Source organism: Anopheles aquasalis, chromosome 2, assembly GCF_943734665.1.
Source record: "Anopheles aquasalis chromosome 2, idAnoAquaMG_Q_19, whole genome shotgun sequence".
Taxonomy (NCBI): domain Eukaryota; kingdom Metazoa; phylum Arthropoda; class Insecta; order Diptera; family Culicidae; genus Anopheles; species Anopheles aquasalis.
In genome coordinates this window covers 74,590,647-74,618,146 of record NC_064877.1, presented here as the reverse complement: position 1 = coordinate 74,618,146, position 27,500 = coordinate 74,590,647, and the positions used below count along the sequence as shown (strand labels likewise).

The 27,500-nt window shown below is 46.8% G+C and overlaps 11 protein-coding genes across 26 annotated transcripts in view; 4 read left to right on the top strand and 7 right to left on the bottom strand.

Moving 5' to 3' along the window:
• LOC126580788 (protein quiver) overlaps positions 1–4,530 on the bottom strand; it is a 14,661-nt gene extending 10,131 nt beyond the window's left edge. Inside the window, exons 1-4 of one of the 5 annotated variants that reach the window (XM_050244045.1) lie at positions 4,475–4,530; positions 2,652–3,442; positions 1,708–1,761; positions 425–571 (exon numbers count right to left, since the gene is read on the bottom strand). In XM_050244045.1, coding sequence (XP_050100002.1) covers positions 425–571; positions 1,708–1,761; positions 2,652–2,685 — 235 coding nt within the window. In that variant the 5' untranslated portion in view covers positions 2,686–3,442; positions 4,475–4,530. Of the gene's footprint in view, positions 1–424; positions 572–1,707; positions 1,762–2,284; positions 2,336–2,651; positions 3,443–3,535; positions 3,721–4,298; positions 4,444–4,474 lie in introns of those variants that run through there. The other 4 variants (XM_050244044.1, XM_050244046.1, XM_050244042.1 and 1 more) reach the window with 4 other exon arrangements.
• Positions 4,531–5,707: 1,177 nt separating this feature from the next.
• On the bottom strand, positions 5,708–9,991 carry LOC126581819 (uncharacterized). Its single transcript, XM_050245737.1, has 2 exons — positions 9,799–9,991; positions 5,708–8,405 (listed from the first exon to the last, which is right to left on the bottom strand). Exon 2 carries the CDS (start codon positions 8,389–8,391, stop codon positions 6,697–6,699), a length of 1,695 nt encoding a protein of 564 aa, XP_050101694.1. The 5' UTR covers positions 8,392–8,405; positions 9,799–9,991; the 3' UTR covers positions 5,708–6,696.
• A 268-nt stretch (positions 9,992–10,259) lies between these two features.
• Positions 10,260–11,789, bottom strand: LOC126572341 (cyclic AMP-dependent transcription factor ATF-2). The gene is made up of 2 exons (XM_050231570.1): positions 10,812–11,789; positions 10,260–10,738 (listed from the first exon to the last, which is right to left on the bottom strand). The coding sequence occupies exons 1-2, from the start codon at positions 11,741–11,743 to the stop codon at positions 10,384–10,386; spliced, it is 1,287 nt and encodes a 428-aa protein (XP_050087527.1). The 5' UTR covers positions 11,744–11,789; the 3' UTR covers positions 10,260–10,383.
• Positions 11,790–11,873: 84 nt separating this feature from the next.
• On the bottom strand, positions 11,874–12,975 carry LOC126572343 (18S rRNA aminocarboxypropyltransferase). The gene is made up of 3 exons (XM_050231575.1): positions 12,586–12,975; positions 12,339–12,523; positions 11,874–12,274 (listed from the first exon to the last, which is right to left on the bottom strand). Exons 1-3 carry the CDS (start codon positions 12,924–12,926, stop codon positions 11,907–11,909), a joined length of 894 nt encoding a protein of 297 aa, XP_050087532.1. The 5' UTR covers positions 12,927–12,975; the 3' UTR covers positions 11,874–11,906.
• Positions 12,976–13,091: 116 nt separating this feature from the next.
• Positions 13,092–13,941, bottom strand: LOC126572345 (peptidyl-tRNA hydrolase ICT1, mitochondrial). The gene is made up of 3 exons (XM_050231577.1): positions 13,707–13,941; positions 13,462–13,644; positions 13,092–13,396 (listed from the first exon to the last, which is right to left on the bottom strand). The coding sequence occupies exons 1-3, from the start codon at positions 13,854–13,856 to the stop codon at positions 13,139–13,141; spliced, it is 591 nt and encodes a 196-aa protein (XP_050087534.1). The 5' UTR covers positions 13,857–13,941; the 3' UTR covers positions 13,092–13,138.
• A 102-nt stretch (positions 13,942–14,043) lies between these two features.
• On the top strand, positions 14,044–16,618 carry LOC126572338 (SWI/SNF-related matrix-associated actin-dependent regulator of chromatin subfamily A-like protein 1). The gene is made up of 5 exons (XM_050231567.1): positions 14,044–14,557; positions 14,630–15,656; positions 15,723–15,873; positions 15,945–16,076; positions 16,148–16,618. The coding sequence occupies exons 1-5, from the start codon at positions 14,107–14,109 to the stop codon at positions 16,562–16,564; spliced, it is 2,178 nt and encodes a 725-aa protein (XP_050087524.1). The 5' UTR covers positions 14,044–14,106; the 3' UTR covers positions 16,565–16,618.
• LOC126572339 (U3 small nucleolar RNA-associated protein 6 homolog) lies at positions 16,616–22,332 on the bottom strand. Its single transcript, XM_050231568.1, has 2 exons — positions 22,229–22,332; positions 16,616–18,625 (listed from the first exon to the last, which is right to left on the bottom strand). Exon 2 carries the CDS (start codon positions 18,483–18,485, stop codon positions 16,692–16,694), a length of 1,794 nt encoding a protein of 597 aa, XP_050087525.1. The 5' UTR covers positions 18,486–18,625; positions 22,229–22,332; the 3' UTR covers positions 16,616–16,691.
• Positions 18,664–20,240, top strand: LOC126572340 (zinc finger protein OZF-like). Its single transcript, XM_050231569.1, has 2 exons — positions 18,664–18,830; positions 18,900–20,240. The coding sequence occupies exons 1-2, from the start codon at positions 18,702–18,704 to the stop codon at positions 20,169–20,171; spliced, it is 1,401 nt and encodes a 466-aa protein (XP_050087526.1). The 5' UTR covers positions 18,664–18,701; the 3' UTR covers positions 20,172–20,240.
• LOC126572344 (putative RNA polymerase II subunit B1 CTD phosphatase RPAP2) lies at positions 20,345–21,310 on the top strand. Its single transcript, XM_050231576.1, has 3 exons — positions 20,345–20,481; positions 20,540–20,752; positions 20,812–21,310. Exons 1-3 carry the CDS (start codon positions 20,378–20,380, stop codon positions 21,281–21,283), a joined length of 789 nt encoding a protein of 262 aa, XP_050087533.1. The 5' UTR covers positions 20,345–20,377; the 3' UTR covers positions 21,284–21,310.
• Positions 21,406–25,016, top strand: LOC126572342 (uncharacterized). 3 transcript variants are annotated; one of them, XM_050231571.1, is made up of 4 exons: positions 21,406–21,479; positions 22,598–23,157; positions 23,528–24,428; positions 24,633–25,016. In XM_050231571.1, the coding sequence occupies exons 2-4, from the start codon at positions 23,058–23,060 to the stop codon at positions 24,880–24,882; spliced, it is 1,251 nt and encodes a 416-aa protein (XP_050087528.1). In that variant the 5' UTR covers positions 21,406–21,479; positions 22,598–23,057; the 3' UTR covers positions 24,883–25,016. The 3 variants fall into 3 exon arrangements, with proteins under 3 accessions (XP_050087528.1, XP_050087531.1, XP_050087530.1); XM_050231574.1 differs by having other exon boundaries at positions 21,415–21,479; positions 23,528–24,043; XM_050231573.1 differs by lacking the exon at positions 21,406–21,479 and having other exon boundaries at positions 22,591–23,157.
• Positions 25,017–25,179: 163 nt separating this feature from the next.
• LOC126572202 (RNA-binding protein 39) overlaps positions 25,180–27,500 on the bottom strand; it is a 7,075-nt gene continuing 4,754 nt past the window's right edge. For all 10 annotated transcript variants that reach the window (XM_050231319.1, XM_050231318.1, XM_050231322.1 and 7 more), the window contains 2 exons: positions 27,496–27,500; positions 25,180–26,953 (listed from right to left, as the gene is read on the bottom strand). The exon at positions 27,496–27,500 is cut by the window's right edge and continues 920 nt beyond it. In XM_050231319.1, the coding sequence (XP_050087276.1) occupies positions 26,321–26,953; positions 27,496–27,500 (638 nt within the window). In that variant the 3' untranslated portion in view covers positions 25,180–26,320. The remainder of the gene's footprint in view (positions 26,954–27,495) is intronic.

Sequence of the window (27,500 nt, the reverse complement as noted above, 5' to 3'; positions counted from 1 at the left end):
CAAGGCCTCTTCACGGTCTCAAGACCATAATTCCTCCAAAAAGTAACATACCGTAAAAAAAATAACTGATTCTGAAAGTTTATGAAATTCCCAACATTTTTTGGTTTTATTCAATAAAATTCTAACAAAAATGAAAAATATATGGCGTTTTAACTGTGTTGCAGTTTTTTTGCCTCACTCTGTATATATTAAAGATTGTGTAAATCTACTAAAGGGAAGAAAATCGATTACATAAACTACCAGACCAAAATCATTGTGCCTGAGCAACTGAGTGGAAGATCACTTTCCCTGATCAGCTCACGCATCAATAAGTTCAATGGTAGAACTAATGTGAAAGGCAAACCTTGCCACATACTTGAGATATCACTTGGCAGATTTGCTCGAGCCAATCCTCTTGACTTCCTGCCTAACGATTGGCACTTACGTGTTCTCGAGTGGCGCACCATTTTCACACAACAACCATTGCAGGTCATTAGAGGCGGTTGATCCCGCGGCAGAGCGGTGTAGTTAAATGGGTCCTTGCAGCGAGCATCCGTCCAGCTGTCGCACTCGTAGCAGTAGATCGAGCGTGCTTGAATATAGCATTTCAAAAGTATAGAAAGTAGGTCAAATGGATATTGATTTGAATTTTAATAGCAACACTGCGGGCATGCAAGTAACAACGTTTAAGCGAGGACAGTAACACCACAGCGCATCGTAGGATTGACAATAATATTCAAAAAAAAACTAGACCATACAGAAACTCATAACGAACAGCATAAGATACGATTAATATTATATGCTCATAGCTTGGAGTAAATCAAAAACACTCCACCCACTTGATAGTTTGTAGTATCGAATACGCTTTATGGATTTAGTTCAAATAGCAGAGGTCTGATGGCCTCCACTCACTCCAAAATCGATCCTCTTCCGATAGAGGCGGATAACTTTCTACCCTTCGATACACCGATCAAGGGTTTGCAGTATCGTAAGCGCTTCGCTTCAATCGCGTGGTACGGAAGATTGATTATAAACAATGGCCTTTCCATAGCAAACGAATCCAGCTCGCTCAAGAAAGGAGGAGAGGGGGGTGGTGGGATCGGAACATTTTATAAACAAAATTCAAAGCAATAAATAAACGAATAACAAGCGCCTCGACCACGTAGAGGAGTGAAATGAATGGCGAGGTGGAAGATCGACGTGGAACCGGTGGTAAAATTTGAATTATAGCTCTAGGTTGCAGCGCAAACGGAAGTAGCGCATGAGCGCTACAAACAGCAAAAGAAGTCTTTCCTATGATCGACACGTCCATTATACTTTAATGGTTGCAAGTAGCGAGAAAAAATTAAATAAACAGTGTACTCGCGGCGCAATTTGAGTAGATTTTTTCTCGTTGGTACAAGGCGTAGTTAAAAATCAGCAGCCTAATACTATTTCATAGGACACAAAAGCGTACATTACTTCGAGCAAAGCGTATTTCAGTTCGTACCATAAACATATTAGAAGAAAAGCAGTATTGACAATAAATTACAAATAGATAACAGTAGATAAAAAGAAAGACGTTGAGACATTGTAAAAGATGAAATTATTTCGCAATAATCGAGGTCTACTGTACAGAAGATTAATTAAAGATGTATAATAAAGCCTCTCCGCGTACAATATTAAACAAATTCCTATGCTGACGGTTGCTTGTAAGGAATAGAAAGTTCAAATATGAGTTTAGCTTACTCTGGCATTCAGCGGAAACCTGTGGGATCCAAAACCAAAACACCGCTACAAATGCTGTACAAGTGGTTTTGGTTAACAAATTCAGGTTACACGTGACCGTAGTGCAACACCGGGCGGGAGGGAATGCAGGGGTATCGAGCAAAATAGTATTTATGTGTTAATTTGCACAATACGGATTGTTCGCCATTCCATCGGAGAATAGATATTTGATGAGTTTGATAAGAATGTTGCATGCGTGTTAAGTAGAAGGAGAGAAAAGAGAGAGAAAGAGAGACACAGAGATGGGGAGAAAGAGAGAGAGAGAGAGTTCAAACCGTTGTTAGTTAATGGTTTACACATTTTAAAATCAAGGAATTTTAATTATCTCTGCTTATCGCTTGCAAAATTGTTTCATCCCTGGAAATGTCATGAAAACATTAACGAATTCAACATAAGCAAAAATACTACATATGAACGCGTAACAAAGACTATTGAACAAACATTAGTTAAACAACGGAAACAACAGGGAACGCAAATAAGCCAAGCAAATACTGCACATATGTTTACGGAAAATCAGATAACTTAACTGCTAACTTACATGGAAAACAATTGTCCGCGGAACCAAACCGAACACATGAAATCAGTAATACTTTTGTTGGCAAAAAAGGTAAAATAGAATACAACGATATATGAAGCGAATTGGAAAAACACAAGCCTTCAGTATAATAGAGCGTGTTAGTTTGATTATATAATTATATAATTAGTTAGTTTGTTAGTATAATTATAATAAACGATGAAATGATTACTAAAAAAGAGAAGAGGTCATTCTTAACTCAACCTTCCCATTTCTATCTCATTAAAGGAAGTGAAAGTACAGTGAATTGTTTCTTAAAAATGTTCATGTTGTGGAAAATGTAGCCCTTTTCTGATATCGTTAGAAAATAAGAACTAGTACATGAATTTACCTAAGGGAAGTAACAACCACTGTTTTCGATCCATTTCGACCAGGGGTTTTGTATCAAAATTCTATTCTAATAACAACGTTGTGCCGAGGATCCTGCTACGTAAATCGGAACACTGGTTCCTCCGGCGAAGCTCTCCAGATTTCTCCTGATTTCCGGGCCGAAAGAAGCTCGGTCGCTACAAACTGCTGCCACAAAGGATGCCGGTTGATGTCAGTGGTTTTAAGTGGTGGTACAGCTGGTAGTGGTTGTCCCGCAGAAGGTACTTCAGTGGCATAGGAGCACGTGCCCGATTACAAGTATTGGTAGAGTAGTGTATGAGAGAAGGGGAGAGAAAGGCAGAGCTCGCCAGAGAGCTGGAAGCGTGCAAAGAACAGAGGAAGCGTAACCTCAAGGAGAGGCTACGAAGTATTCTGTTTTTCCTGCCTTGGCTGGCGTCGTAGACAAGGTACAAGGTGGTAACGATGGCGGCCGTGGCATCGATCTGCCAGCAGAATCCTCGCGAAGATTAGTCATACATTGTTAGCAAGCGGTCGTGCCATCGGCGACCGATATGACCACTGGACTCGAGCACCATTTATTGATTTCGGAGCGCTCCACCGTCTCTGCGTATACGAGTGATGCGCCCAAACCGTTCTTATGTGACAGCTGGCAAGCCACTGCACGCTGCTACTCAGCGGAATACAAATTTTCTACAAATTCGTTCGAAACGATACGTATTAACTTTGAACAATTCACTTATAACATCTTCACTTCACTCTGATTTAAAAGACACAAATGCTTCATTACAAAAGCTACAAGCACACCATTTGAAGAGAAAAAGAGCAATTTTGAGTGTTAGCTTGGCACACTAATAATCAGATCGTAATGAAACCCAAACCACATACTGAAAGTATCACTGAGAGTAGCCACTTTAGTGCTGGACACTCAACAAACTGTGAGCAAAGTTGTAGCACTTTAATACACTGTAAAACCACCGTTTTTCAATATTTGGTTGACCATCGGGGCGAAAGGCTTATGCAGGACGATGCTCATCCGCAATGCGACATTGACAGTTTGCCACAGCACCACGACGACACGGCGCTTCCTAGCACCAGCTGCCTTCGATCGCTGAACTTCCGTTACCGGTCACCCAACATCATGGAGCTCCCCCGGTCTATGACTCGGGGCTGGTGTCAACTGTCAAGCTGCGAGTTCGGTGTTGGAGAGCAATTCTCACCAGAGCATCTCTCTCAACGTGCCCATTGATACTGAGAGTGAGCATAGAAGTTGAGGATAACGAAGTGGGGTTCAACAATGATGATGGTACTTTTTCCTCAGCTCGAGTAGCACCCATAGGGCGCTTCCGATGGAGCTAAAAATATAAATCACTACATCGCGTACAGTGCACACAAATATAAGCTTCATATTGAATCACTTTTTGTGCCACTCATTTGTACTAATCTATGCATTTGACACATTTCACTCTACGATGGAAAAGGGGGTGGTACCAAGGTGAAGAGGTACTGCAGTGTTCGTCAGATTCATCTGAGCCCCCGATGGGTCAATCTAGTATATAAATCATTTCCAACTAGCCCAAACAGCATCTAGAACACTCTCTTATATGTTATAACACTTCTTAAAACTTAAACCGTTCTAATTCGTGCATACTTTTCAACCTTTTGCACAGTTTGTCGCACTGCACGTCCTTTTGCACAGACACCCGAATGGCAATGGCAGCGATTGGAGCTGGGAGATTTTCGTATTTCGTTGCTCTGTTTGTGGAAATCTCAAGTCAAGCTCGTCTAAGCGACGAAACGAGCGACCCTCTCGCGCAAGCAATCAACCTCTATCTTTCTCACTTCGCCAAACGGTACTACGCCTACTCGCGGACGCATCTGCCCTTCTGCCTTTGCGTTGTGAGAATGATGTGATGCCAAGGAGATTGAATTTTAGCATGTGACACTTGTGTCCCAAGAAGAGAGCGACAAATAGAGCGAACGCTAGTGAGAGCATCGGAAATCCTAGGACCGTATAGTTTCGAACGCACACAAGTAGGTTACGGTGGAAGTGGTTTGGTACCGTTTCCCGAGAGTAAGAAAGAGTTTGTTGGTTGATTAGAGAATGAGCGAATAATGGAGAGAGATTCGGAGAGCTCCTCGAGAGCGTGGGGTAGTGGGGAAGGAAGGACCAGCCGAATGAGAATGAAAACAAACTAGGATAAGCGTGAAAATGTGCTCGTGGTAGATGTTTGTTATTGTGGTGTGACACTCTTTCAGTGTGTTTGTGTGGCAATGTTTGTCGGCAATGTTGTAATCATATGTCAGATGCAACAGGACAACCATCTCAGTAGTATTCGCTAGTATTTCGAATCTGTAGTGGCTAATGATTGTTATTGAAGCTATTCTTCATTGGATTGCACTAATGTCGTGAATGAGATTACAACCCAAAAAAGATCTACTTTGATCGTAGCGATCAGTGCTGCGATTTACGATGTTTAACCATAAATTAGATCAAGCGATTGCCCCGTGAGCGGATACCCCTTGTTCCGCTCAACGCTTCACACGTTGGAAAGAATGATGTACATTAAGTGATCGTAAATCAGTTTTAATCTTTTTTTTGTGTTCAGGTAGGTTCGGCTTTCCGCCTAATGTAAACGTTCGATTTGTTTATCTTTGTTTTTTTTTTCGTTCGGAATGGAGTTCCGGCGAGAGAGCAGAAATGGGAGGAAGGTGGAAGAAATTGTTCGATAAACGAAGATAAAAGCCCACCGACCATCCAGCTTTTGGGAAATTTAAAGAATACGAGCGCCATCTAGTAGGCGATACTACGAACCAAACGAATACTACAAACCAACGGCGATAGATCAACCACAAACTACATGGAGGCGCATGGTGTATGCAACCATGCGCCTCCATGAGTTTTTTTTTTTTTGGTTGACTCTCTTTTATTATGTGAAAGAAAACAATAGAACATTTCCGTACCTCTTTTCGGACGGTGTGGTTAGAGGAAAATTGAAGAATGAGAAATAAATCGATATTCGTCATATTTATTTACTTAGAATACATCATTTCTAGAAACTATTTCACATCACACTCTGCGCTGGCATGCTAAACATCTGGCAGTATACGTATAAAGTGTGGCTACCGAAACGAAAACACACCCACGAGGTAATCTTGATCGAGGTATCTCGATGAGTAATAGATATAATGCTGGTAGATCGTCATCGTTGCATTACAAGCATGGCACGCAGCTAACAGCCAACGTAAACAATCATTTTGGCTCGACCGGGCTCGACATCGCTCTAGCTGGTAGCGAAGGAAGGGGAAGGATTTCGTCATAGAGAATATATATTATACGGCTATCATGTTTTCGACTCTTGGGTCAACACTAGCGCTGCGTTCCGTTGAGATGGCTAAGCCAAGGGCAGTCTGATCTCGGCTCGCCATTTCACGCACATTTGTCGCTACACAATCCACCCTTACACCACACCACGGGCTGCATGTTATAGACATAGCTGAATGAAAGTCGGAATTGAAGAAAAAAAATGGACTGCTCCCGCTGATTCATTCACGCCCGGCCTCGATTATGGTGTACAATCAAAACAAATGGTCACCGCCGGCGCTTCTTCAGGCGAGTTTCGCTTTCCTTTCTGCCGCACGTACCACGAGTCAATGGGGCGAGTTATTTATGGTCCTTATTCACTACCGGTTGAACTGGGAAGAACAGTAAGGATGGGGGGCCTGCCGTAGGCGTGGTGTTGATGCAGGTGGGTATCGCTGGACCTTGTTGAGTATAGAGCAAACAATCACATCCTGCAAATGGGGGAACGCAGCGTGCTCTCGCTCACCCGATGGTGGTGGAATGGTACTATTTGTACAGCTGCATATCTGCCATACCGTACAAGTCGCGGTTTTCGCTCTTACGACGTACGTAAGCGTACGCGGTTCTGCTTCTGTGGGTGTAGTCAGAAACGTGTCATTAGCCGACTGATGGCCGGCCGGCCGGCCGGGAAATCCATCGAACTGGTTATGGATGCGGACGATGCCTTTGCTGCTGCTGCTTCTGTTCATAGAATGCAACACTCTGATTCGCTGCTAGCACTGCGGGAACCCCGTGGATGCTCCTCTATCTTCCAATAGCTATTCTGATCGGTGAGCACTCGCTCGTTACCAGTGAGTTGCAGTGTCTCCTGGCTATTGTAGAAATCGTACTCTGGGTCTTCGCTCGGGATCCGCGAGTAAAGCAACGCACCGCTGGCGTAGTTCTGCACCCGAAAGTATTCGCATCCCTCGACCGGAATCAGCTTCCAGCGGAATTTCGTATTCGATATGCTCTCACTTTTGGGCGCAATAATTGGCTGTCCGGTGCCACTTTCCCCCAGGTATCCATTGATTGCGATGCCTCGAATACGAAAGCAATTGCCATCCTCGAGCGGCTCCAGTTCGATACGGTTTTTGTCGGCCGTGTAGCGCGAGAAGCTAACCTCTTTGCCGATGGTGCCGAACTTTAGGAGGATGCGCGACTCAAACCGTGACACGGTAACGGTTTTCCACAGGATGGACACTACCACCGGAGGCAGATTGACTTTCAGACGTTCCAGATCTGCCCGTAGACTGGCGGATGCGTATCCAGGGGCCGTCATCGTTTGTTTGATGCGATACGCTAGTAGAAATATTTCCGGACAAAAAAGATGATCATAGTGTTCCATCTGAGCATACAGCACCCGGTAGCTGATGATGTCGTGATCGATCCGTGAAAGATGCGAAACGAATTGTAGAATGTTGTTGAGATTTTTCACATTACCCTCGTAGGCGCATTTCAGTAATTCGATCAAGATTTCGTCCGCCAAATGGTGAAACAATCGCCCCAACGGTCCCGTTTGTTGTGGATCAGTTTGAATGAGCCGTACCGTTCTTTGGACACAACCGACGAGATCGTTCCGTACCTGCTCTAAACGATCGCGAAACACATCCTCTTGCAGTGAGGCCACCGATTTGTCCGGACGCTCCTGCAATGCGTCGATCACGAATCCATAAATCAGCAGACACTGTGGTTGCTCTAGCAGCGATGCTCCACAGTGTTTCAGGTGTTGTACCAGGAACTCACAACCCGCCACGAACGTTTCCGCAGAGTTGACCTTGTTAAGCTTCCGGTAGCCGCTGAGAAATAGTAGTAGCTTCATCAGGTTTCGTATGTCCCGCTCGAACACCGCCTCAACGATCGCTGGTAACTGCTGAAGGCCACACTCGAACGAACAGTACTCATCGTACACTTTATCCAGATTCTCCGCCCTTATGTGCCCAATGCACAGCTCCAGCTTGTGCTGATTGCGCTGATTGCGAAAGATACGGATCTCGCGCATCGTTCGATCCAGCACACGCTGCATCGCCAACAGAGCCGGCTCGTACTTGATTGCATCGGCCAAAAAGTAGAGACACTTACTGTCACCCTGGGCGTCGATCTGTTTCTCCAGCTCGAATACGCGGCCACCACGTTTGTTGAGCTGGGCGTAGAGGTCCTTGTTGACGAGGTAGATTTTGCGAAACTGGCCGAACAGATACTGGACCGAGCTGCGCAGCTCCTCGATCTGATATTTGCGCTCGTCGATCGCATTCATCCACTGCAGCTCAAACGACAGCGAGCGGCCATTTTCACCCAATCGAGATACACCGGATAGCTGGCGTATGAGTAGAAGCATCCGTTCGATCGTGCTGTAGATGGTGTCTAGGTCGTAGAACGTATCGATTCGTTCGACCGTCATCTTCGTAACGATTCCTGTAACGATAAAATCATGCTGCAGTAGAGTCGACCAGTAGTTCTATGACCAAATACGAACGACTGACCCCACAAACCGGCACTCCAAAAGTGTGAACTTGATAAATCCGAAACGTGACTTTTCCACGATCGTCCGGTACGTTATTTATTAAATGCTGTTGTGAGGCCATTTGGATCTCATCAATCAATGCTTACTGCGGTGCGGCTGCTGCTAACCCCAAAGCGGAGTGCTATAAATAATCTGTAGACGTGCGAAATCATGCCGCCGTACCGTAGAAGAAGTATGCTTCCAAGTGGCCAAAACTATGAACGGTGCCAATCGGAAATCCGTTTTAGACAGCGGCACTCGAAACCCCCAAAAATAAGTTGCCGAGTGGGGAGTCAGTGGGTCTGCGGTAGTTATGATATTAACACTCCCATAAATGATTCCCACTTTGCAGAGGAACTATAGCGCATGCTAACATCTCGCTATCCTGCTAGTAGTAGATTGATAGGAGATTCTGCACTGGAATGGAAATGGTATGGGAAGCTGGAAGACCATGCTTGTCTGAGAGAGCGTCGAGAAACTGGCAATCCTCATGACGATGCGTCTTTTGCGCATTCCGATGCTAAACGGTGGCGTTGTGTCGCAAAACCATCACTCTTGTTAAGTGACATGCATGGTATTTACGGTGAAACAAATTGGTTCAAGGTTTAGCTAGCGAGCGATCCCGCCATCGGCCGTCGACCGACCAGTGGAGAGTGAGAAACCGTTGTGCTATCTCTCGGTCACGCACCACTTTCGCCTGCTTTGCTGTGGCGTTAAGAAAAAAAAAGAGAAATGGTGTTGTCCTCTTTGAACGCATAACGCTTTGCACTGGACACTCTTTTGATCATGGGTTGGAATAAAGAAGATGCCGGTTTTGAATTCCCTCAGTCCTGCAGCCAGCCATCAGGCAGAGTTCATTCAAGTTGAAAGGCAAATTCCGTACACAGGCGCTCGGGGGATGGCGATCGGAACATAAACACATCATTAAGTCCGATCACTGTTTATCCCATTTCTACGGTATGCCCTTGCAACGGGTGAACTGACCGTTCGCGGGACATCCTTGCGGTGTTTGCGATAGGATCGATCGAGCCAATGCGCATCCCTATACATTGGATACATTTGGGAGGGTTGGGGGGGCGGTTGAAGATCTGTTTACAGTTTAGGAGGTTGTGAGGACTGGGTGTTGCAAAACAGAAATGTTGGAATGCTGGCGCTGGACCCGATCCCCAGGGGTGTTGATAGAAACTCGTGTGCTGATCGGCTAAAATCGACACGCACAGACTGTATCTTCGTCGGTTTGGCCAAGCCAGCAACAAGACGTAAATCATCCCAACATAAATTACTCGTGATCTATCTCACACTTACCTTTTCTTTTCCGATACGCCACCTATTCCGTGTCTCCAATGTTTTCTCGGTCGCGCTCTGTAGATCTACTCAACTTGGCCGACTGATCGCCCAAAAAACTATTAAAATTCCGCGTAACTATGCCGCTTGAAGTTGCACTTCTAGGTAGGTCAATGGGTACGAGCTCGCCAGTGCGTTAAAGATTGGTTCTGGCAATGCGCCACTCTGTTCGCTGCTTGAGAGCGAAAACAACACTAATCTGCTGCAAGCTACTAAGATCTGCTACGATGGGTGAGATCGTCTAGCCCTGTTCTGCACATGCGATACCGGCTCCAATGGGCATGCGCAAGCATTCCACAGTGCATCGCACAAAAAGGCACAAGAATGCCCCCCTATTGAAAGTTAATACCTCTGTTTTGTGATGTATTCACGCTAAGCTAGGCTCTAGATATCCGCTTTTTCAATAAAGAGGTAACTAAAGGTAACGTTTTGTATTAATATATTTTAATTCGATTGCTTATCGAACTCTTTCTCTCTTAACCGAAAGCACTAGGTACTAATATGATAGTGATATCGCAGGCGAGTCCAGTCGGCACTCGGGCCATGTTAAGAAGGTACTGTTCCGTCTTGTTCCGTCGATGTGGCTCCCGCACCAATAACAATGAAGATGGGTTTGGTGTTCATCGTGTGGCTATTAACAATGTGCGATGTAATAAGGCGTTGCTGTGGTGACGTTAGGAGGAAAGGCTGCTGGTTGGGACCCGTTGCGTTCAAAATGACCGGCTCACCGCCGGCGCTGCTCTGTGCGGCCAGCGTAGCGGCAAGATTCATTTGCTGCGTTACGGAACAGTGACGGTGCGCGTGCCGAAGTTTGGTCAGTTCCGTACGAAGACGGATGTTTTCCTGTTCCAGCTCCATACTCCGCTGGTGCAGTTTATCTTGGTCTTCCTTCCGTCGAATGCTGTTGGGCGAGAGGAATGGAAAATTGTAGAGAATTTGAAGATGATAACCGCCGGATTGTAGTTCGTACGTACCGATAACGTTTGGCAGCTGCCTTCCACCGTTCTTGCTTGAGAGTATCCGGTTTGGAATCCGTAGATTCGGGCAACTCTTCCTTGGAGGTTTTTGGGGGTGCGTTACCGACGCCTTGCCTCTCATTGCTGGATCGTTTCGTTCCGCCCTCCGATCGCTTATCTTCTGAACGTGCTGTAGGCCCTTTGTTACGAGGTTTCTTCAGATGTTCTTTCAGCTTCTCTTTGACCTGCAGCGGACTTATATCGGCCACCGGAACGCTGCACCCTGGTGCATCCTGCTCGGCTGGTGTGGTTGTGGATGGAATGATGATAACTGGAATCGTTGTTTCACACGCGACTGGCGCCAGTTGTGGCGAAGGAGATGGTTTCGGCAGAATGTCCACCAACGCGGGAGCTTTTCGTTTCACTGGAGTGCTCTTCGATGGTACACGCTTCCCATCCGCAGGGAGTTTCGTGCGTGACGATGGGCTCTGCTTACACTTGGATCGCTGAGCTTTTGCAGCAGTCCCAGCCTGCTGTCCCTCAGCTTGCCCATTGTTGCTGACTAAAGAGTCGTCCGTTCGATCAATGTTACTGGGAAAGATGTGGGGTGTGTGCAGGGTTTCCCCTTCCGCGATGCGATTGGGTACAGCGAGCGCGCTAACCGTGGGCACCAACTCTTCGGACGGAGTAACGGAGGTCCGCGATTCGACGGCTCGCCGGAACGTTTCATCGAAGGGGTTCACTTTCTGCAGATCCTCGAACAGTCCGACCTCTTCGCATTTGCCTATCAGGCGCGTCGGGGTAGGTGTTTGATCGGCAAAAAGCCCACCAGCCGCTCCTTTCAGAGGCATCTCGAGGTTGAGGCTCAAATCGTGCTTCTTCGCTGGAACCGAACCACATTCCTCCGGTTCTTTCTCCTCTGGGGGCTCGCAATTTTGTTCCTTTTCCATTTTACCACGGATTTACTGATCACAACACACAACACAACAACGCGAGTTTTCGGAAAATGTTTTTTTTGCATTTTTTCATGCGATACATTTATACGCCCGGATCGAATGGGGAGGGTTCGGACGAATCGAATCATTATAGCGGATTTCCGTATTTATTCACATTTCAAGGAGATGATGGTTCCGGCTTTTTATCTTGCTTTCCAAGAGTCGTTTCATCGCTCTCGCGATCAGCTTCGTACTCTTCGCTGGACTCGTCAGTCTCGTCAGCAGAGGATTTACTGCTGGGGTAGCTGATATCCTCCTGCGGTTCTATAGATTCTGTTTCCAGGCATTTTTTCTGTGCTTCCAGAATCTCCTGGCTGTTTGCGCATCCGGCATAGATATCCAACAATTCCTCATTCAGCTCCACGAAGGCGTGTCCCCAGGAAAACTTATTTAGATACCACAAAGCTTCCTTTTTGAATCCGGTTATGTACATCGTCGCTGCAATCGCTTCGACGCAGGACAGTTTGCACGGCTTCCCGTAGTTAACTGAAAACAGGGAAGGGGTGAATATTAATGACTGTAGATAAATTAAGAATCACTCCGTACGTACTAGGATTGGCGGCCACCAGAAATGGGAGTAAACGAGGATTTGGTGAGCGCATTTTGTGGAAGGGCGTTTCATCCAGTTTAGCCCACGAGCAATCCACAACCGCAATCCCGGACGATTTGATGATCTCTCTATCCAATGGGCTCACACAGTTGGTCCCAACAGGTGTTAGTACGAGTCCGGGAAACCTGTGGAAAACAAGTGAATAGGTCAAAATGATGTGTTTCGAATTCTACCAGTTGTGTCTTACTTTTGGCCTAGTCGCAGGGTTTTGATCAACCCATGACGGGCTAGCTTCCGGCCGGAGCACTTCTTCGGATCACAGTGCTTCAGATCCCACATGCTGACGGGGAACTTGGCCGGTTTACCGACGTCGAACTTGTTCTTCTGTTTCGGCTCAACGCTCGACTCATTTTCACTGCAGGTCTCCGATCCCGAGTGGTCCTCATCGTTTTCCTGTTCAGTGTCGGAACTATCGTCACTTTCCACCGCCAATTCCGAGAGTTTCTCCGCCAAATGGCGGCTCTCCCGATCGGGCCTTTGTTGGCGAAAATTGTTCTTTCTGCGACCACCACCACGAGATTTGTGCATTTTGCTGCGGAAATTAAATAAAAATTAAACCTCCGGCACGGAGACGTCAAGGTTGTAAACACTGTGCTACCCTTCGGAAATGGCAACGACAACGATAGCTGGTTGCTGAGTGGGGGACGACTTTCGAATCGAAATCGCGTTTGATGCGATAAAAAGCGGATGGAATTACAATTTAACACACTATGCTGTATTTACGATCGCTCCCGGTGCTTCTACACTAATGGTGCTTGACGCTGTGCCTTTGTGTTGGATCGATTCCGTTTAATCGCCAGACGTTCCCGGGTTGCTTTCTCGTGCCGGCGGCGCAGCATCTCTTCCGTCTCGGGGGAAGGTTCAGCCGATAGAGGTTGCTCTGCTTGGCGTATGAAGCTACGCAGCCTTTCCAAAGCATCCGCGGTATTCATCTGTTGCGACCGCGTCAGCTCGCTTTTGATAACCAAAAACCCGTCCTTCGTGATGCGGCCCTTTTGCTAAAGAAAGCAGAGGAACAGTTATTGCTTGCACCATGAAAGGATGGACACCTGCTGCTACTAACCAGCTCAGCCAGCCGTTTGCGAGTGGCCTCCGGTAACCAAGATGCTGATTCTAGATGGAATCGTATGTCCACCTTCGTGCTGACGGTATTTACGTTTTGCCCTCCCGGACCGCTGCTCCGACTGTACGTGATGTTCAGCTTGTTCATCGGTATGTAACCATTGAAAGAACCATCGGGTTTGGCCTGAAAGTAATCAAATGCTCGGTACATTGATGCTGAAGCTGGTTACGCTGTTCCCTGCTTACCGCTGGCGGTGCTGGCGTGTAGAGACGAAGGTTGCTGCTCGGGTAGATCGTGTCCAACGCAAGATCGCTGCGGTAGCTGTAAGCATGGCTATTGGTCGTCCACCAACCAACGGGAGCTCTTCTCAGCAATGTGGTCACTATTTTATTCATTTTCAGGCGGGGGAAACGCAGTTATCACTATAAAATCCACGAAAATCCTGTGTTATGTGCTCGGAAAACTTTCGCAAATCTGACTGCCGGCCCGTGGCTGTCACAACATAACCCTACGACCCATTCAAAAACATGTCAAATTAACGCGCATTTTGTGATGATGGTTTGCAAAAAGAGAAATTAGTGAAGTCCGCCGAACTTTTGTTAAAGTATTTTACGTGTTATTGCGACCTCCGTCCCCAGAATAGCAATGTCCTGCACAGCGGAGGAAATCGCGGAGAAACGGCGCATAGCTATCGAACGATTGAATGCCCGCAAGAGCGCTAATTCTGGTGCAAACAAACAGACGACGAGTCCAGCGCTTACCGCGAAAAGTGTGCAACCGCCTATTGCTGCTGCCGCTGCTGCTCCAGTTGTCCCAAAGCCCAACAGTAATGCCGTGCACGGAGTAGGCTCATTCTATGGACAGAATGAAAACAGAAATACGATCGGGAAAGTCCCAGCACAACGGAAACCGCCTGTTCCGTACGCCAGACCACCGCAAACGCAGAAGAAAACACCATCGAAGATTGCACCGATTTTCGTGCGGACCGTTACGTGTTCTTTGTCGTTGGTGTCTGAAGAGAGATTCATCGCGGACACGAATGGGTACCATGAGCAAATGATTGAAGTATTCAAACAAATTCCATCTCGATCTTATGGTGAGTCAGCTGGAACTTTATGCCAGGTTGGAACATTTTTAACAAACCCATCTTGATGTTCCTCCTTGATAGAACCTGCCTCAAAGAAATGGTCCTTCGAGCTGAAGGATTACAGCCTACTGCTGACGCGGTTGGCACCGCTGAATCCCAATGTCGTCATCTGTCCGATTCCGTCGTTCGTGATGCGTGAATTTTCAAGCGGATCAAAACCCAAACCGAGTCACGTTTGCCTCAATGCGATCGATCCGTCGCTCGTCAGCTCCCTGCTCAAGTTTCAGAAAGAAGGTGTCGCGTTTGCTATTGATAAAAGTGGTCGCGCACTGATAGCGGATGAGATGGGTCTCGGTAAAACGTATCAGGCGATCGCGGTGGCGGATTTCTACCAGCAGGACTGGCCCTTGCTAATCTGTACGACAGCCACGACCCGTGACAGTTGGGCAGTAAAGTTCCGGCAACTGTTGCCCCACATTCCGGCCCAGCGCATAATGGTGCTGAACAATGGACAAGACTTTATCGGTGATTGCCGTGTGCTGATCTCGAGCTACTCGCTAATGGAGCGATGTGGAGACAAGCTGCAGGATCGCGGGTTCGGTATGCTGATCTTTGACGAGTCACATACGCTAAAGAACTTCAAAGCAAAGTGCACCAACGTTGCCATGGCGCTAAGTAAGAAAGCGAGGCGCATCATTCTACTCTCCGGTACTCCGGCCCTTTCGCGACCAGTCGAACTGTTCACCCAGCTGCAAATGCTCGATAGTCGGTTTTGTACCTTCAAGGAGTACAGCACACGATACTGTGCGGGCAAGCAGAGTAGCTTCGGCTGGGATGCCAGCGGTCAGTCGAACCTTACCGAGCTGAACATACTGTTGGCACGTAAGTTCATGGTACGTCGAACGAAGGACGAGGTGATGTCGGAGCTAACGGAGAAAAATCGTGAGACGGTCATCCTGGATCCCTCGTTCATGTGGACTAACGACGACATCGAGGACGACATGAGTTGCTATGCGAACGATTACAGCCAAAGCAAGGGTCGCCAGCGAGAAGATATTCTGCTGAAGTACTACAGTATGTCAGCGGAAGCAAAGGCGCCTGCTGTTTGGTAGGTAAAAGTGATTGGGCTGAAATGGAACGATCGTTTCGTAATGATTATCGCTTTCTCTTCCAGTGCCTACTTGAAGCAAGTGTTAAAAGAGAACAAAAAATTCATCGTATTTGCTCACCATCATTCCATGCTTGATGCGATCGGCAAGTGTCTCACGAAGCAGAAGGTAGATTTCATACGAATCGATGGATCAACTCGATCGGATTTGCGAACGGTAATTATCGTAAAATAGTTGATGAAATGTGCATGGTAAGCTCCATATTTTTCGCTGTTCGTTCTTTTTAGCCTCTCGTCGACAGGTTTCAAACAAAGGAATCCTGCCGCGCGGCGGTACTCTCTCTGAAAGCGTGTAATGCAGGCATTACACTCACTGCAGCGCATTTAGTACTGTTTGCGGAGCTAGATTGGAATCCCAGCGTTAGTATAGCGCCACAGGAGGGAGAATAGTTTTTTTTTCTTTTTAATAATGACCCCATTTTGTTCAACAGACACTGGCGCAGGCCGAAAGTCGCGCCCATCGCATCGGACAGATGGATAACGTTACGGTGCGCTATCTGTTGGCTCACAAAACCGCCGACGACATCATCTGGGCAATGTTGCAACGCAAGCAGGACATCCTGACCAAAGTTGGGCTGTGCAACGAGGATTTTTCCGATGCTTCAAACGTACAGGCCCTAAGCGATGCGGGTTCGATCCTACCCTATCTGGACGAGACGGTTTCACCGGCACGAAAGTCGATCGGTCCGCTCGATCAGTTTATTCAGCGCTCACCAAAACCACCGACTCCGTTGAAAGTTAACCCTGGAGGATCGGGAGAAGCACTTGTCGCCAAAGGTTCTTCTACCGTATCTAAGTTCCTCGATCACGATGAAGATGATGATGAACTTGCGATGCTTGAACTGTAGGATTTATTGTATCGGCCATGTGTTGTGGAATGAATGTGATTGAATTTTTGTATAAAAGAAAACAATTCTTTTTTATTTTCATTTATCATGGTCGCCCTCACATTACACCCATCGCATGCCATGTAACCTAAAGTAATGGGTTCTTCATTAGTTCATACTCGGGAAGAAACACAGCAAAAGTCTCCTCATCCAGCATGCCTTTGGCACGCTCGTATAATGTCTGCATCTTTTGCGGGCTTCCATGCTCAATCTCGAACCGGATGTAGTCGAGCCAAACGGTTGCGGTTTTTTTGCCATAGAAGTGAGTCGCTTGCTCCAGGCATTTGCGCCACTCGGATACATTCGTTTGCGTTTCGGCCGCTTCCAAACTGGCCATCTTCTGATGCAGCTCTAGTGTGGTGGTAAAGTTTTTCACCAAACGGTTGTACTCCTTGCGAACCTTCGTGATGCCGTTCTTGGCGAAGAGCAGGAAATCGAGGTACAGTGGTTGAAAGTGGTGTGAAATGGTCGGGCTCTGTTGGATTGCCTGAAGGAAAAATTTCTCAACTTTATCCGGCAAATCTGGTCGAGTTTGGAAATATTGCAGCAACATTTTCCACACAGCTAATTTGTTCTCATCCGAATCGAGGCAGCTTACGGCCCTTTCAAAGATGCGTTCCACGTCTTTCAGATCGGCTTCCTTCTGAATAAGATACCGCAAGTACTGGGTCCAAATGTCGCTAGAACGGGGAAATTGCTGTAGGCCCTTGTTGATAACGTTCATTATGAGCTCCTCCTTTGGATTTTCGTTGAGCAGAAGCAGCTTCAGGTATTGTACTAGCTTTTCCTCCTCCATCTGATCGGCCTCCAGTGTCTCGCGGAATGCAGCGGCCAGTGCTTTACGTTTTGCTTTCTCCTCTGCAATGTCATCCGACTGCGTAGTGTTCAGCTTCAGCATAGTTTCAATGTAGTGTGAGTAGAGTTTCTTCGTTGGCAGTCGTTCAAGGCCTTTGTGGAATGTTTCAATGCATAAGTTTAACCGTTGCTTCAACGTAGCGGCCTTTTTGACATCGTCGTTCCCTTCGACAAGGAAAGGATTACCATCGAGAGCTAGGTTGGCCCGCACGTTCCACATATCCTCGGATTTATCGGCAAACATTGCTTCCATCTCCTCCAGTGCCCGCTCTGCCAGGGTGTTCGACAATGGACGATACTCGCTCAGTTGCTCCAGTAGCTTCGCGAAGAAGGCCACATCTTTATGTTCGTAGTTCTCGTAAACCAGGGCGGCCGATTCGAGCTGCTTGCAGAGGGAGACGTTCTGCTCGGCAATCATCTCTTCCGCCGTCTCTTTAGATTCCTTCACCAGCTTCGTTGCTTCGGCCATCTGTATACCGATGAAGGCGAGATGTATCTCGGCACAGGTGGGATGCTGCTGCAGACCGCGAACAGCGAAATGTCTGGCAGTATGCATGTTCTTCGCCTTCCGGTACTCCCATTCGATGGCGCGGATCCAGGCTTTCGGTTTATCGGCGTGGTAGTTCAGCATCTTGGCCAGCGCTTCCGAACCCTCGACAATCTTTCGGTACTTCCGGCAGTGTTCTACGAAGTGCTCCCACAACCGGTACTCGGAAGGGAACCGTGCCAGGGCCCGCTTGTAAAGCACACGGATGCGCTTGTTGATGGCTCCCTCGAGGCTGGTGTATTCGCGGTTCACGTGCAGTTTACGGCGCCTTTCCCTCAGCAGCTGCAGAACGTTCTTCTCGTAGGCGATGTAGTTGATAAAGTCGACCAGATTCTTCTGCCGGCGTTCGGTTTTGTACTCATGGTTCAGCCGTTTCGTTTTGATGCCCGCAATTTCCTCGTCCGTGAAAAGTTTCAGATGTTTCATGCACTCGTACTCCCGGATCGATTGTTCCCGTCGCAGCTCAATCACCTCGCTCATTTTGCTCGCTTTTTCCGCCGGTTATTCCGAAATTCTTTGCAAAATCCTTTCCACAAAACGATGCCACACCGCGGCCACAAAACACGTGAAAATGGGGTTTGTTGTGACATTTCGTGGGTGCGAGTTCGTTTGACATTTGTCTGTAAACAAATAAATGGGAAAAATGGAAAAACGGAGCGATCGATATTCAACTTGCGTTCGTTTTGTGGCGTAAATATGGAGCACCTGTGCCGGGTGTGCATGAAACAGGTTAACCAGCAAGTGGAGGAATTCGTTTCGCTGTTCCAAGAGGTTCACGATAAGCAAACAGCCGCAAGTGTGCTCAACGATCTGTTCAAAACGGAGGTAGGTACGGCTTCAGCGACCGGCCGTTACAAGATAGTCTAATAAAACCCCTCTTGAAATCATTAACAGATCCTGGAAAACGAATGCCTTACGCAGATAATATGTGTCGCTTGCTTTCGTGAACTACAAAATGTCTGCACGTTTCGCGATAAAGTAATGCGTTCGGACTTATGCTTTCGCGAGTTTACGGCTACTACGATCAGCTGTAAAGAGGCACAGGTGCACCAGACGGTGAACTTCGATATCATCCCAGTGCGCTGCTACCTTTGTGGGGAATTGATATGCAATGGTGCATCATCCTACGGTGTATCTAGTCAAGAGAGTGGCGGAACCATCAACAGATTGTGCGAAAAATGCTACGAGAGGCTTCGAGAGGAGCAAACACCAGATGCTCCTGATGTACCAGCCCATTTGCCCTCAGATGGCGACGAAATGCTGACTCAGAGTACGGCGTTGAACCACGAGGACTATCCTGCGCCCGAGCGGTACTGTTGTGTGACGCATTGCAAGGAGCTATTCGAAAATGAACCGGAATTACTCCGTCATGCCCAAGAGCAGCACAGTGCCAAGTTGAGGTGGAACCAGCAGCGACAGGAAGCGACCAAAGCGTATCAATGCAACGTTTGCTATCGTGCATTCATTAGCTCTAAAAATTTGCGCCTGCATCAGTTTTTTCGTGCCAAGCAGCAGAGAAGAAAGCAGTTCGCTTGCAGTCAGTGTCCATTCAGGGCCGCCAATAGCTCACTGTTAACGATACACGCACGTTCTCATACGGGCGAGAAACCGTTCGCGTGTGGTTTGTGCAAGAAGCAATTTTGTTCGGAATTGAACTTGAAAAATCATCAAATGTGCCACCAGGCGGACCGGCCGTTTGTGTGCCCGTACTGTTCGCAAGCCTTCGTGCGCAAGGGTACAATGGAAGAGCACATTCAAACGTGCCACATGGATGAACGGCCATATCAGTGTACGGTTTGTTCGGCTCAGTTTAAGGTTCTACAGAAGCTCCGATTACACCAAAGGATACACTCCGGGGAGAAGCAATATCAGTGCAGTTACTGTCCTAGCAAATTCAACTACGCATGGGACCGGACACGCCACGAAAAGTCCCACAGAGGAGAAAAGCCGTACGTTTGCGAATCATGCGGTACTGGGTTTACGAGGAAGCGTTCGCTACGAATTCATGAGCATACGCATACCGGCGAGAGGCCCTTTAGCTGTGCCGATTGCGAAAAGACCTTCATACAATCCGCGCAGCTGAAACGCCACATGGCCCGGTACCACCAACAGGATGTTATCGGTAGTTCCAGCGAAACAGGCGTTAAACGGATTGATAGTAATTAACCATAAGATCTTAATGGTTTAGGCTAGCAGGCTGTGTATGTGAAACGGAATAAAATACAAACCAAATGCATATTCGTTACCGAGCAACGGATATTCGATTCACATCTAGTATCCTTGTTTTTAATCCGAAACGTCAAAGAGGATTTGTTTACCTTCCGGGTCTTGTTCGCTTGTTGTGTCGCGGAACGAAATTTTGGGAAAGCGAGATGTGGAATGAAAATGTAAGTGTTTTTCCGAATGCCAAGGCTCCGAAGCCACCGGCAACGAAAATCAATCGAGCAAATCTTCCTCGTCGAGCGAAGAACTTCAGGTACTTCCTTTGTGCAAGTTGTTGAATCGCGTAATTAGAAATGGTGCCCTGTTTACAGCAAAGAACAGCTGCTGGCTGCGATGCGAAAGAAGAAAGAGTGCAACGCGAAGGCACAAAGCATCGTAGAAACGCTGATCGAACCTGGAAGAACGGAGGAAGAGTTCCTCGTGATGCTGCGGGACATCAACGTGTGCCACATGGAAGACATCATCCAGGAGCGGGCTATCGTGAAGCTCTGCGGTTATCCACTCTGTGATAATGAGTTGAAAAAGTATGCTACACCCCCGGCATCGCTAACAGCACCTAAAAAGTTAACTTTCTCCATTTCAGCATACCGAAGCAACAGTACGCAATCTCAGTCACGCGCAACAAGGTGTACGACATCACAGAGAGGAAAAACTTCTGTTCCGGTGAATGCTTCAAATCATCGAACTACGTAAAGCAACAGATGCTAACGAGTCCACTGTGGCTGCGTGATCAAGAGGATATTCCCACCTTTCGGTTGCTGAACGGTCAACAACTCGTAAAACACGCGGACACGGACGTAAAGGAACCCCTTGAGCTCGCCCAAACGTTACTTAGCAATCTGAAAATTGTAGAACGCACGTACAATGAGCAGGAAACGGCGGAAAAATTGAAAGAAGAACCGGAGATAAAGGATGATGTACCGTCGCCGGCAGCGGAAGTACCGACGAAAAGATTCGATGCGGAAGAGGAACAATTGGCGATCGAACGAGCCCTTAGCCTTAATGGTAATGCTAGTGAACTGAAGAAGCTAATGGAAGACTTGACTATTCAGTAATAAAAATGTGATATTCTTCTCCTGAATAAGCTCATTCGTGATTTTTGGAAGGTTGATTTGTTTGTACAGTTATCTCCAGGGCCGCTTGGCCGCTTCGTGTCAAAACATTGACGTTTGATCAGCTGAAAATTGTGTTTTTGTTTCGTTGTGGTTCGTCTGATAATTATTATTTCGGCAGAGTTTAACTACAAATAGTGTAAGTATTGGAACGATTATTACAGGTTAAACAAACCAACAAACTGTTGTTAAAGGGCATTCATTGGGCCATTTGGCTACGGGTTATCGTAAGAAATTAAGAAAACGCGTTGAAGAAGCCGCGCCCTGATAAGAACACCTGGACCATCCGGCTGCTATTGCGAAATGTAAATCGGAGCGACGGATCTTTACATATAATAATAGACCATGTGTCTGGTTACCGCGTTAGCTACTTAAAACTGTTGCAGTCAGCAGTTTTAGTATTACACCGTTGGTTTTGTGTAATTAGAATCTATTACGAAGTTGAACATGATCGGTATCATGTCTAAAATGGGTCACAATTGTTTCCCTTTTTGCATATGGATCCGTAACAAACATTACCCACGATGCAAATCGCACACCAAAGTCTGCTGACGTGCGCGGAAATCTTATCCGCCAGCTCACGCGCCCGGCAGGACAACTGGAATGCGTAGTAAAGACAATTATGCGCTTTGAAGCCTGGGATGGCTGGGTCGGATCCACCGATTGTATCGTCGCATGCTTGAATGGCCCACAGTCGTCGCGTCTCCCGTAGAAACGGATTGTTACGATCATTGCTAAATTGATTCAATTCTCTCCCATTAACCGTCGGACGGCGAGCGAGCTAGCAAATGGCACACCGGTTGGACCAGTTTGCACGGATCACGCATTGATCAGCTGATGGGCACCGGGTTCGGCGGTTCAGGTTCGTTCAAGAGACTTTGTACCTACCGGCTTTCTTCGAGATCCAGTGGTTTTCTTTTTAAATCCCTTGTCCTGCTGTAAAACTTGAAAGACGGACGGCGAAAGCCGAACGGTTGTCGATGATGCGATGCTCAAACAACTGTCCATCATCAGCCACCAAGCCACCTCCCTGGTCCGGCTTAATGTGTTGGTGGAAAATTTTATTTTATTTTTAGTCCGTGCCAGGGATCATGGCCACGGCGTAACGATGAAAAATGAAATGTGGAACACTGGATAAATCCTCCTAGAGAACGAGCTCTGAGGGTGTCGCGCATAAATGTTTCCAGATCGTCCATTCCTGCTGAACCCTCTATTGATGTGTGATTTTATCTTTTTCCCTTTTTTAATGTATTTTAGTTACCTTTTGCTTTACTAAAAAAAGCGAGACGCATACACCAAGCTCGGACACAAAGGCGAATACCAGAGCGACATCGATGTGAGAGCATCATCCCTGACGCAAGCAACGCAACGTTGGATACGGAAGCAGCAAGCGGGAGGCCTGTGGGCGGGTGAGACGTGAGGTTCTTCAAACAAGAACATAGGGAGCTTGTGTGCCCGTTGTGGGGTAAGCGGTTCATGTATCGCAAAAACGGTTTTCAGTCGTCGTTCCTCAATCACGCAGTCGAGAGCATTGGCGCTGAGCATCCCCAGTTATTGCGTTTGTCGACGCAGAATAGTATACACTGAAGCGAGTTGTTAGTACGTGACACCATAGCCATAGCGAGCAGTTATAGTAGAAGGTTCAAGGCCACAGCTAAACAAAAAGGTTGTCCAGGTTCGTTTCCGTGATAAATTCTGGAACTGAAAGCGAAACGCAATGGCGCAGCAAGTGCAGCAAGTTTTCAAGGTCGCCATGGCTAAAACGGCAGCAGGCGGTCAGCGGGCAATGTCCACCGGAGTCTTCAGCACACTAGAAGGTTAGTACGTTGTTGCATGGATGGTTAAATTGTTGCAGAATCCAGACAAAGCTGGTCCCACCTGCGAACACAAACGAACAACCGGTTTGCCGGTGGTCAATTGCGTTGCGCATCGTGCGGGAGCGAGAAGGATTTGCAATCGGCGATGCACGGACTGCAATCCGCAAGTATGTGTGTTCGTGTATGCAAATGCCTTTCACTCCGATTTCCATAACGCATTCGTGACAAAAATACATATTTCACTCAAGCAACCGAGCAATTGGCGATCCTCATTGTAATGGATCAGCTTTAGCTTCCGTGCGCCACATCCGCTTGTTCGTTTGGATTTGCGAATAACAAGACACTAAAAAACCTTTTTTATCGTTTGCAGGATCCTCTGGCGCTTTGAAAAAAGCTACACCGCAGTCGCAATCCGGACTGCACCTAACGGCCCAACGGACTTATCCGCTGGCGGCCGCACTACCGTTACCGCCCAACATCGATACAACGGAGACGAGCCGCTTCTCGCCGCTTCGTTCGCGTGATATCAATGCATCCGCAATGCTAACGCACCAGTCATGCGGTGGTAACTATCCGATCGATGTTACGGTTGATATGAGCGATGCTTCCGCACGTGCAACAATCGATCCTCACGTTGAGTCGTATGATTGCCGCGGTGCCGTCAGCCTCAACTCCGCCATGCAAAGTAACGTACCGAGCCCGTTCGGTGGGATGCACAAGTTTACGCATTTGAACATGCCGGGCGGTTCCTGGGGCCAGGAAAGCAAGTTTCTGTCGCACGAACTGAATTCATCCCATTACACCAACCTGCGACAGGAGGTGCGCTCGGATTGGTCCAATTACGAGGATAAGCCGGTCAAGCTGGAAGGAGGAGCAGCAGCAGAAGGTAGGCAGGCGCAGCAGGGCAATCGTTTAGGTCTGGTGGGGCGCTCAAGCTCGACTAACTTCCTGTCCACACAGCTGCTGCACACACAGGCTGTACGGGACATTCCGTCGCTGCTAAGTTTCCAAAGATCGTTTTCCACTAGCTCGCTCCACTTATTGGCTTTGAGTTCGCACACTTTGCAATCGCAAACAAAAGGTAATGCTAATGCTTCGACTAACGTGACTAACGAGGAACGAGGGCAAACACCGACCCCAGCGGAGCCAGCCCCTGTCTCACGCAAAGATCGCTTAAAGAAGGCGATCAAAGAGTACGGCTCCACGGTTCTCGTGTTCCACGTTAGCATCAGCCTTGTTTCGTTGGGTACCTGCTATTTGCTGGTTTCTAGGTTGGTACCGTTGCTGTCGCCGGACGGCGAGCGAGAGTAGAACGATGCGTGTATTGCTTGTACCATATGTGTTCCATTCAATTTACGACCTATTTGTGTTCTTTAAATATGGATACTATTCCTCAATTACTGTATCATAATTAATGAAATTCTTTTATCTTTACCCCTCTTTACGTGTTTTTCACTTACCTTTCTGTACTCTAGCGGAATAGACATGGTTGCGTTGCTGGAACGATTCGGTTGGGGAGATTCGGCGCTGGCCAGCAAAGTTGGAGCCGGTGCCGGTACATTCGTTGTTGCGTATGCCATTCACAAGGTATTTGCACCGGTTCGAATTAGCATCACGCTGGGCGCGACACCACTGATCGTTCGCTATCTTCGCCGTAAGGGCATCTTAAAGCCACCACCAGCTGTATCCTCTTCCTCATCTCCGCCGGATGCTGGAGGGAAGTAATATTTAAGGCATTTAAGTTGTGCTTGTGAATGTGATGAGATATAAAGCTTATCCTTTTTGTAATTTAAATAATTACAATTCTATATGTTAAATTCCTGTATGAAGCAATAAAGATAGGTGAGTGTTTAAGACAATGGTTTTGTTACGAGCTGTTTTGCGTCATTTTAATAATGGTGGGATATCAACGTTTCTTGAATGAATTATTTGTTTTTTGAGGATAAAAGAATTTACTTACCGCAACAATCGCCATCGCTCGGGTATTTCGGGGTTTTGATTACAATGAATTTTTTAGACGTGTTACACCTTTGGAATTGTTTGTATTAATTGTCTTCTTCCAAACCATTGCCTCTACAACCTTTACGACTGTAGTATAGTAGCTGTACAGCTACAAATCCCATTTTCGGCTCTTCTCTTCCTATTACAACTAGTTTTGTCTTAAAATTAATCCAACCAGGAGTGGCATTTCAAATTGACCAGCTTTAGCCCCGCCACCGACGAAATTGGGACAGTATTCATTACAGGCCCGAAATCATATGGGCATAATTTTCAATAAAACCATTTCGTAGCATTGTCCTGATAGCTGTGTATTTTGGTAATTCCAAATAGCGCACTGTCAACTGCCACTCCTGGCATTATATCCATCGGAAATTAAATCAATTCTCCTCTCCCAGAACTTGCACCCTACCATTTTGTATTCTTTTCAAACATATGTTTGAATGAAATCAGCAGGAGTGTAGCTTGCAAAACTTAAAAAGAAGACAAACATGCGATCTACATCTTCGCTGAATCGCTTTACCAAGATTAAACAGTTCATTTTCGTTTTGTACGATTTGAAGTTGAATTGAATGCTTCTTCATGTTGCTTAGAACTATTAAAATTCTTACAGCTAATCTTCATCCCTAGACACAACATGCGACTAAAACAGGAGATACGTTTCTGTTGATTTTTTTTGTTGCTGGCTTGAACGCCGCTCTTGCCAATTCTTGTGACCGAAGATCGTAATTTTGCGAGACGAAAATAGATAGCACAATATGAATGCTATTCTGTATGTCTGTATGCAATTCGGGCATTCCGTTTAGCAAGGTATTGTAAAAATAACGAGTCATTTTCTGGGGCATCTGGGGTTTTCATATCACATTTTTGCTAACGCTGTGCATATCGATGTTGATGTCCTATGTTCCAAGCACAAATGCTAGTACATTAAGCTACGATTAATCGTTTGCTTCCCTCACGTACTGCATCAGTGTACAAGATATATGCTTCATACACCGATATTCACCAACCAAGCCCCTGTGCACTGCTGCATAAGTAACAGCAATTGGTTGGTAAAACTTTCAAAACATGATCGATTTTTAGTGCCCCGGAGCTCCTCTTTTGAAGTTACCAAACATTAACCCATACGATGATCGATTAGCGTTTTGCATTACGCAAGGTAGCTTCAACCAGATCGTTTCGGTTGTAATGGCGTGGCCATAGCCGCGGCATCTGGGAACAGATTGTAGTAGTTAACTAATGGCACGTACGCAGCACCGATGACGCGCCCAGCAAACCAACGGCCATGGAGTGCATTGACGGCGAGCACAGCCGTTGCTACATTGGGGCACTTGACGTACACATTTCCAGAGGGTGAGAGTTTGTCAACGTAGACATGCAATACACCGCCATGCTTATTGCATTCCTCTATTACGTCATCCTGTATCTCGACGTCCCAGTTCGGGTTAGTTTCGGTGCTCGGATCGAACATGTTGGATAGCAGGAAGCATTGGGTAGCGATCGGAGGCGACTGCTGGATGGGTTGTTGGGGAATAGGCTGAGGAGCAGTTGCTAGCAGAGCATCAGCAGCAGCACGCGGTACGGCAAGGCCAGCACCTTCGGCGAGTTTGAACATCAGTTGTAACCGACCGGTGGCACCGAGTTCGATTCCACTGCGATCCATCTCGTCGGTGTCCAGTGATGCATGAGTTGTGACGTCCAGCCGCTCCGTTACATTACCAACTTTCATCGGTCTCCCGGCCAATTCGAAACCATTCAGCTGTTCTAGTGCTTTCTTTGCATCATCGGCATTGTGGAACTAATAGAAAAAAAGAGAGTAAAAAAATCTTATTAAACTTTGCTTCGATCGGAGGTGTATCGACCAAGTGAGAGTTTTGATTGTTTACTATAATTGTATGACCTCACATTGTGAACGGTTTCGTTGAGGACTGTTTGCCAACGAATCCAAAAGGTTTGCAAGATCTGATCGTTCTAGATCGTACAGTTGATCTAGCATACATATGCCCCTCAGTTATAAACTAAACATCATAACCAAGTCAAGGGTATGCCGAAAGGGGGTGACCTCGCTCAGTACTAGAAAATTTTTCTTGTTCTGTATGATCTCACATTTTGCACGATTGCCATTCACAGAGGATTGGATAGCAACCTTTTAATTAGTAAGATCTTCGTTGACTACTTTAGCATACGTATACCCCTCGGTTACAAACTAAGTATCATAACCAAGTCAAGAGTATGCAAAAAAAAAAAAAAACGGAGCAGAGGTCATCCTTGCATTTGTATTTTTCACGTTTTCTAAAGCTGTTGCTATCAGGAAAATGTATGAAATTACCAAATACTTACTGTAA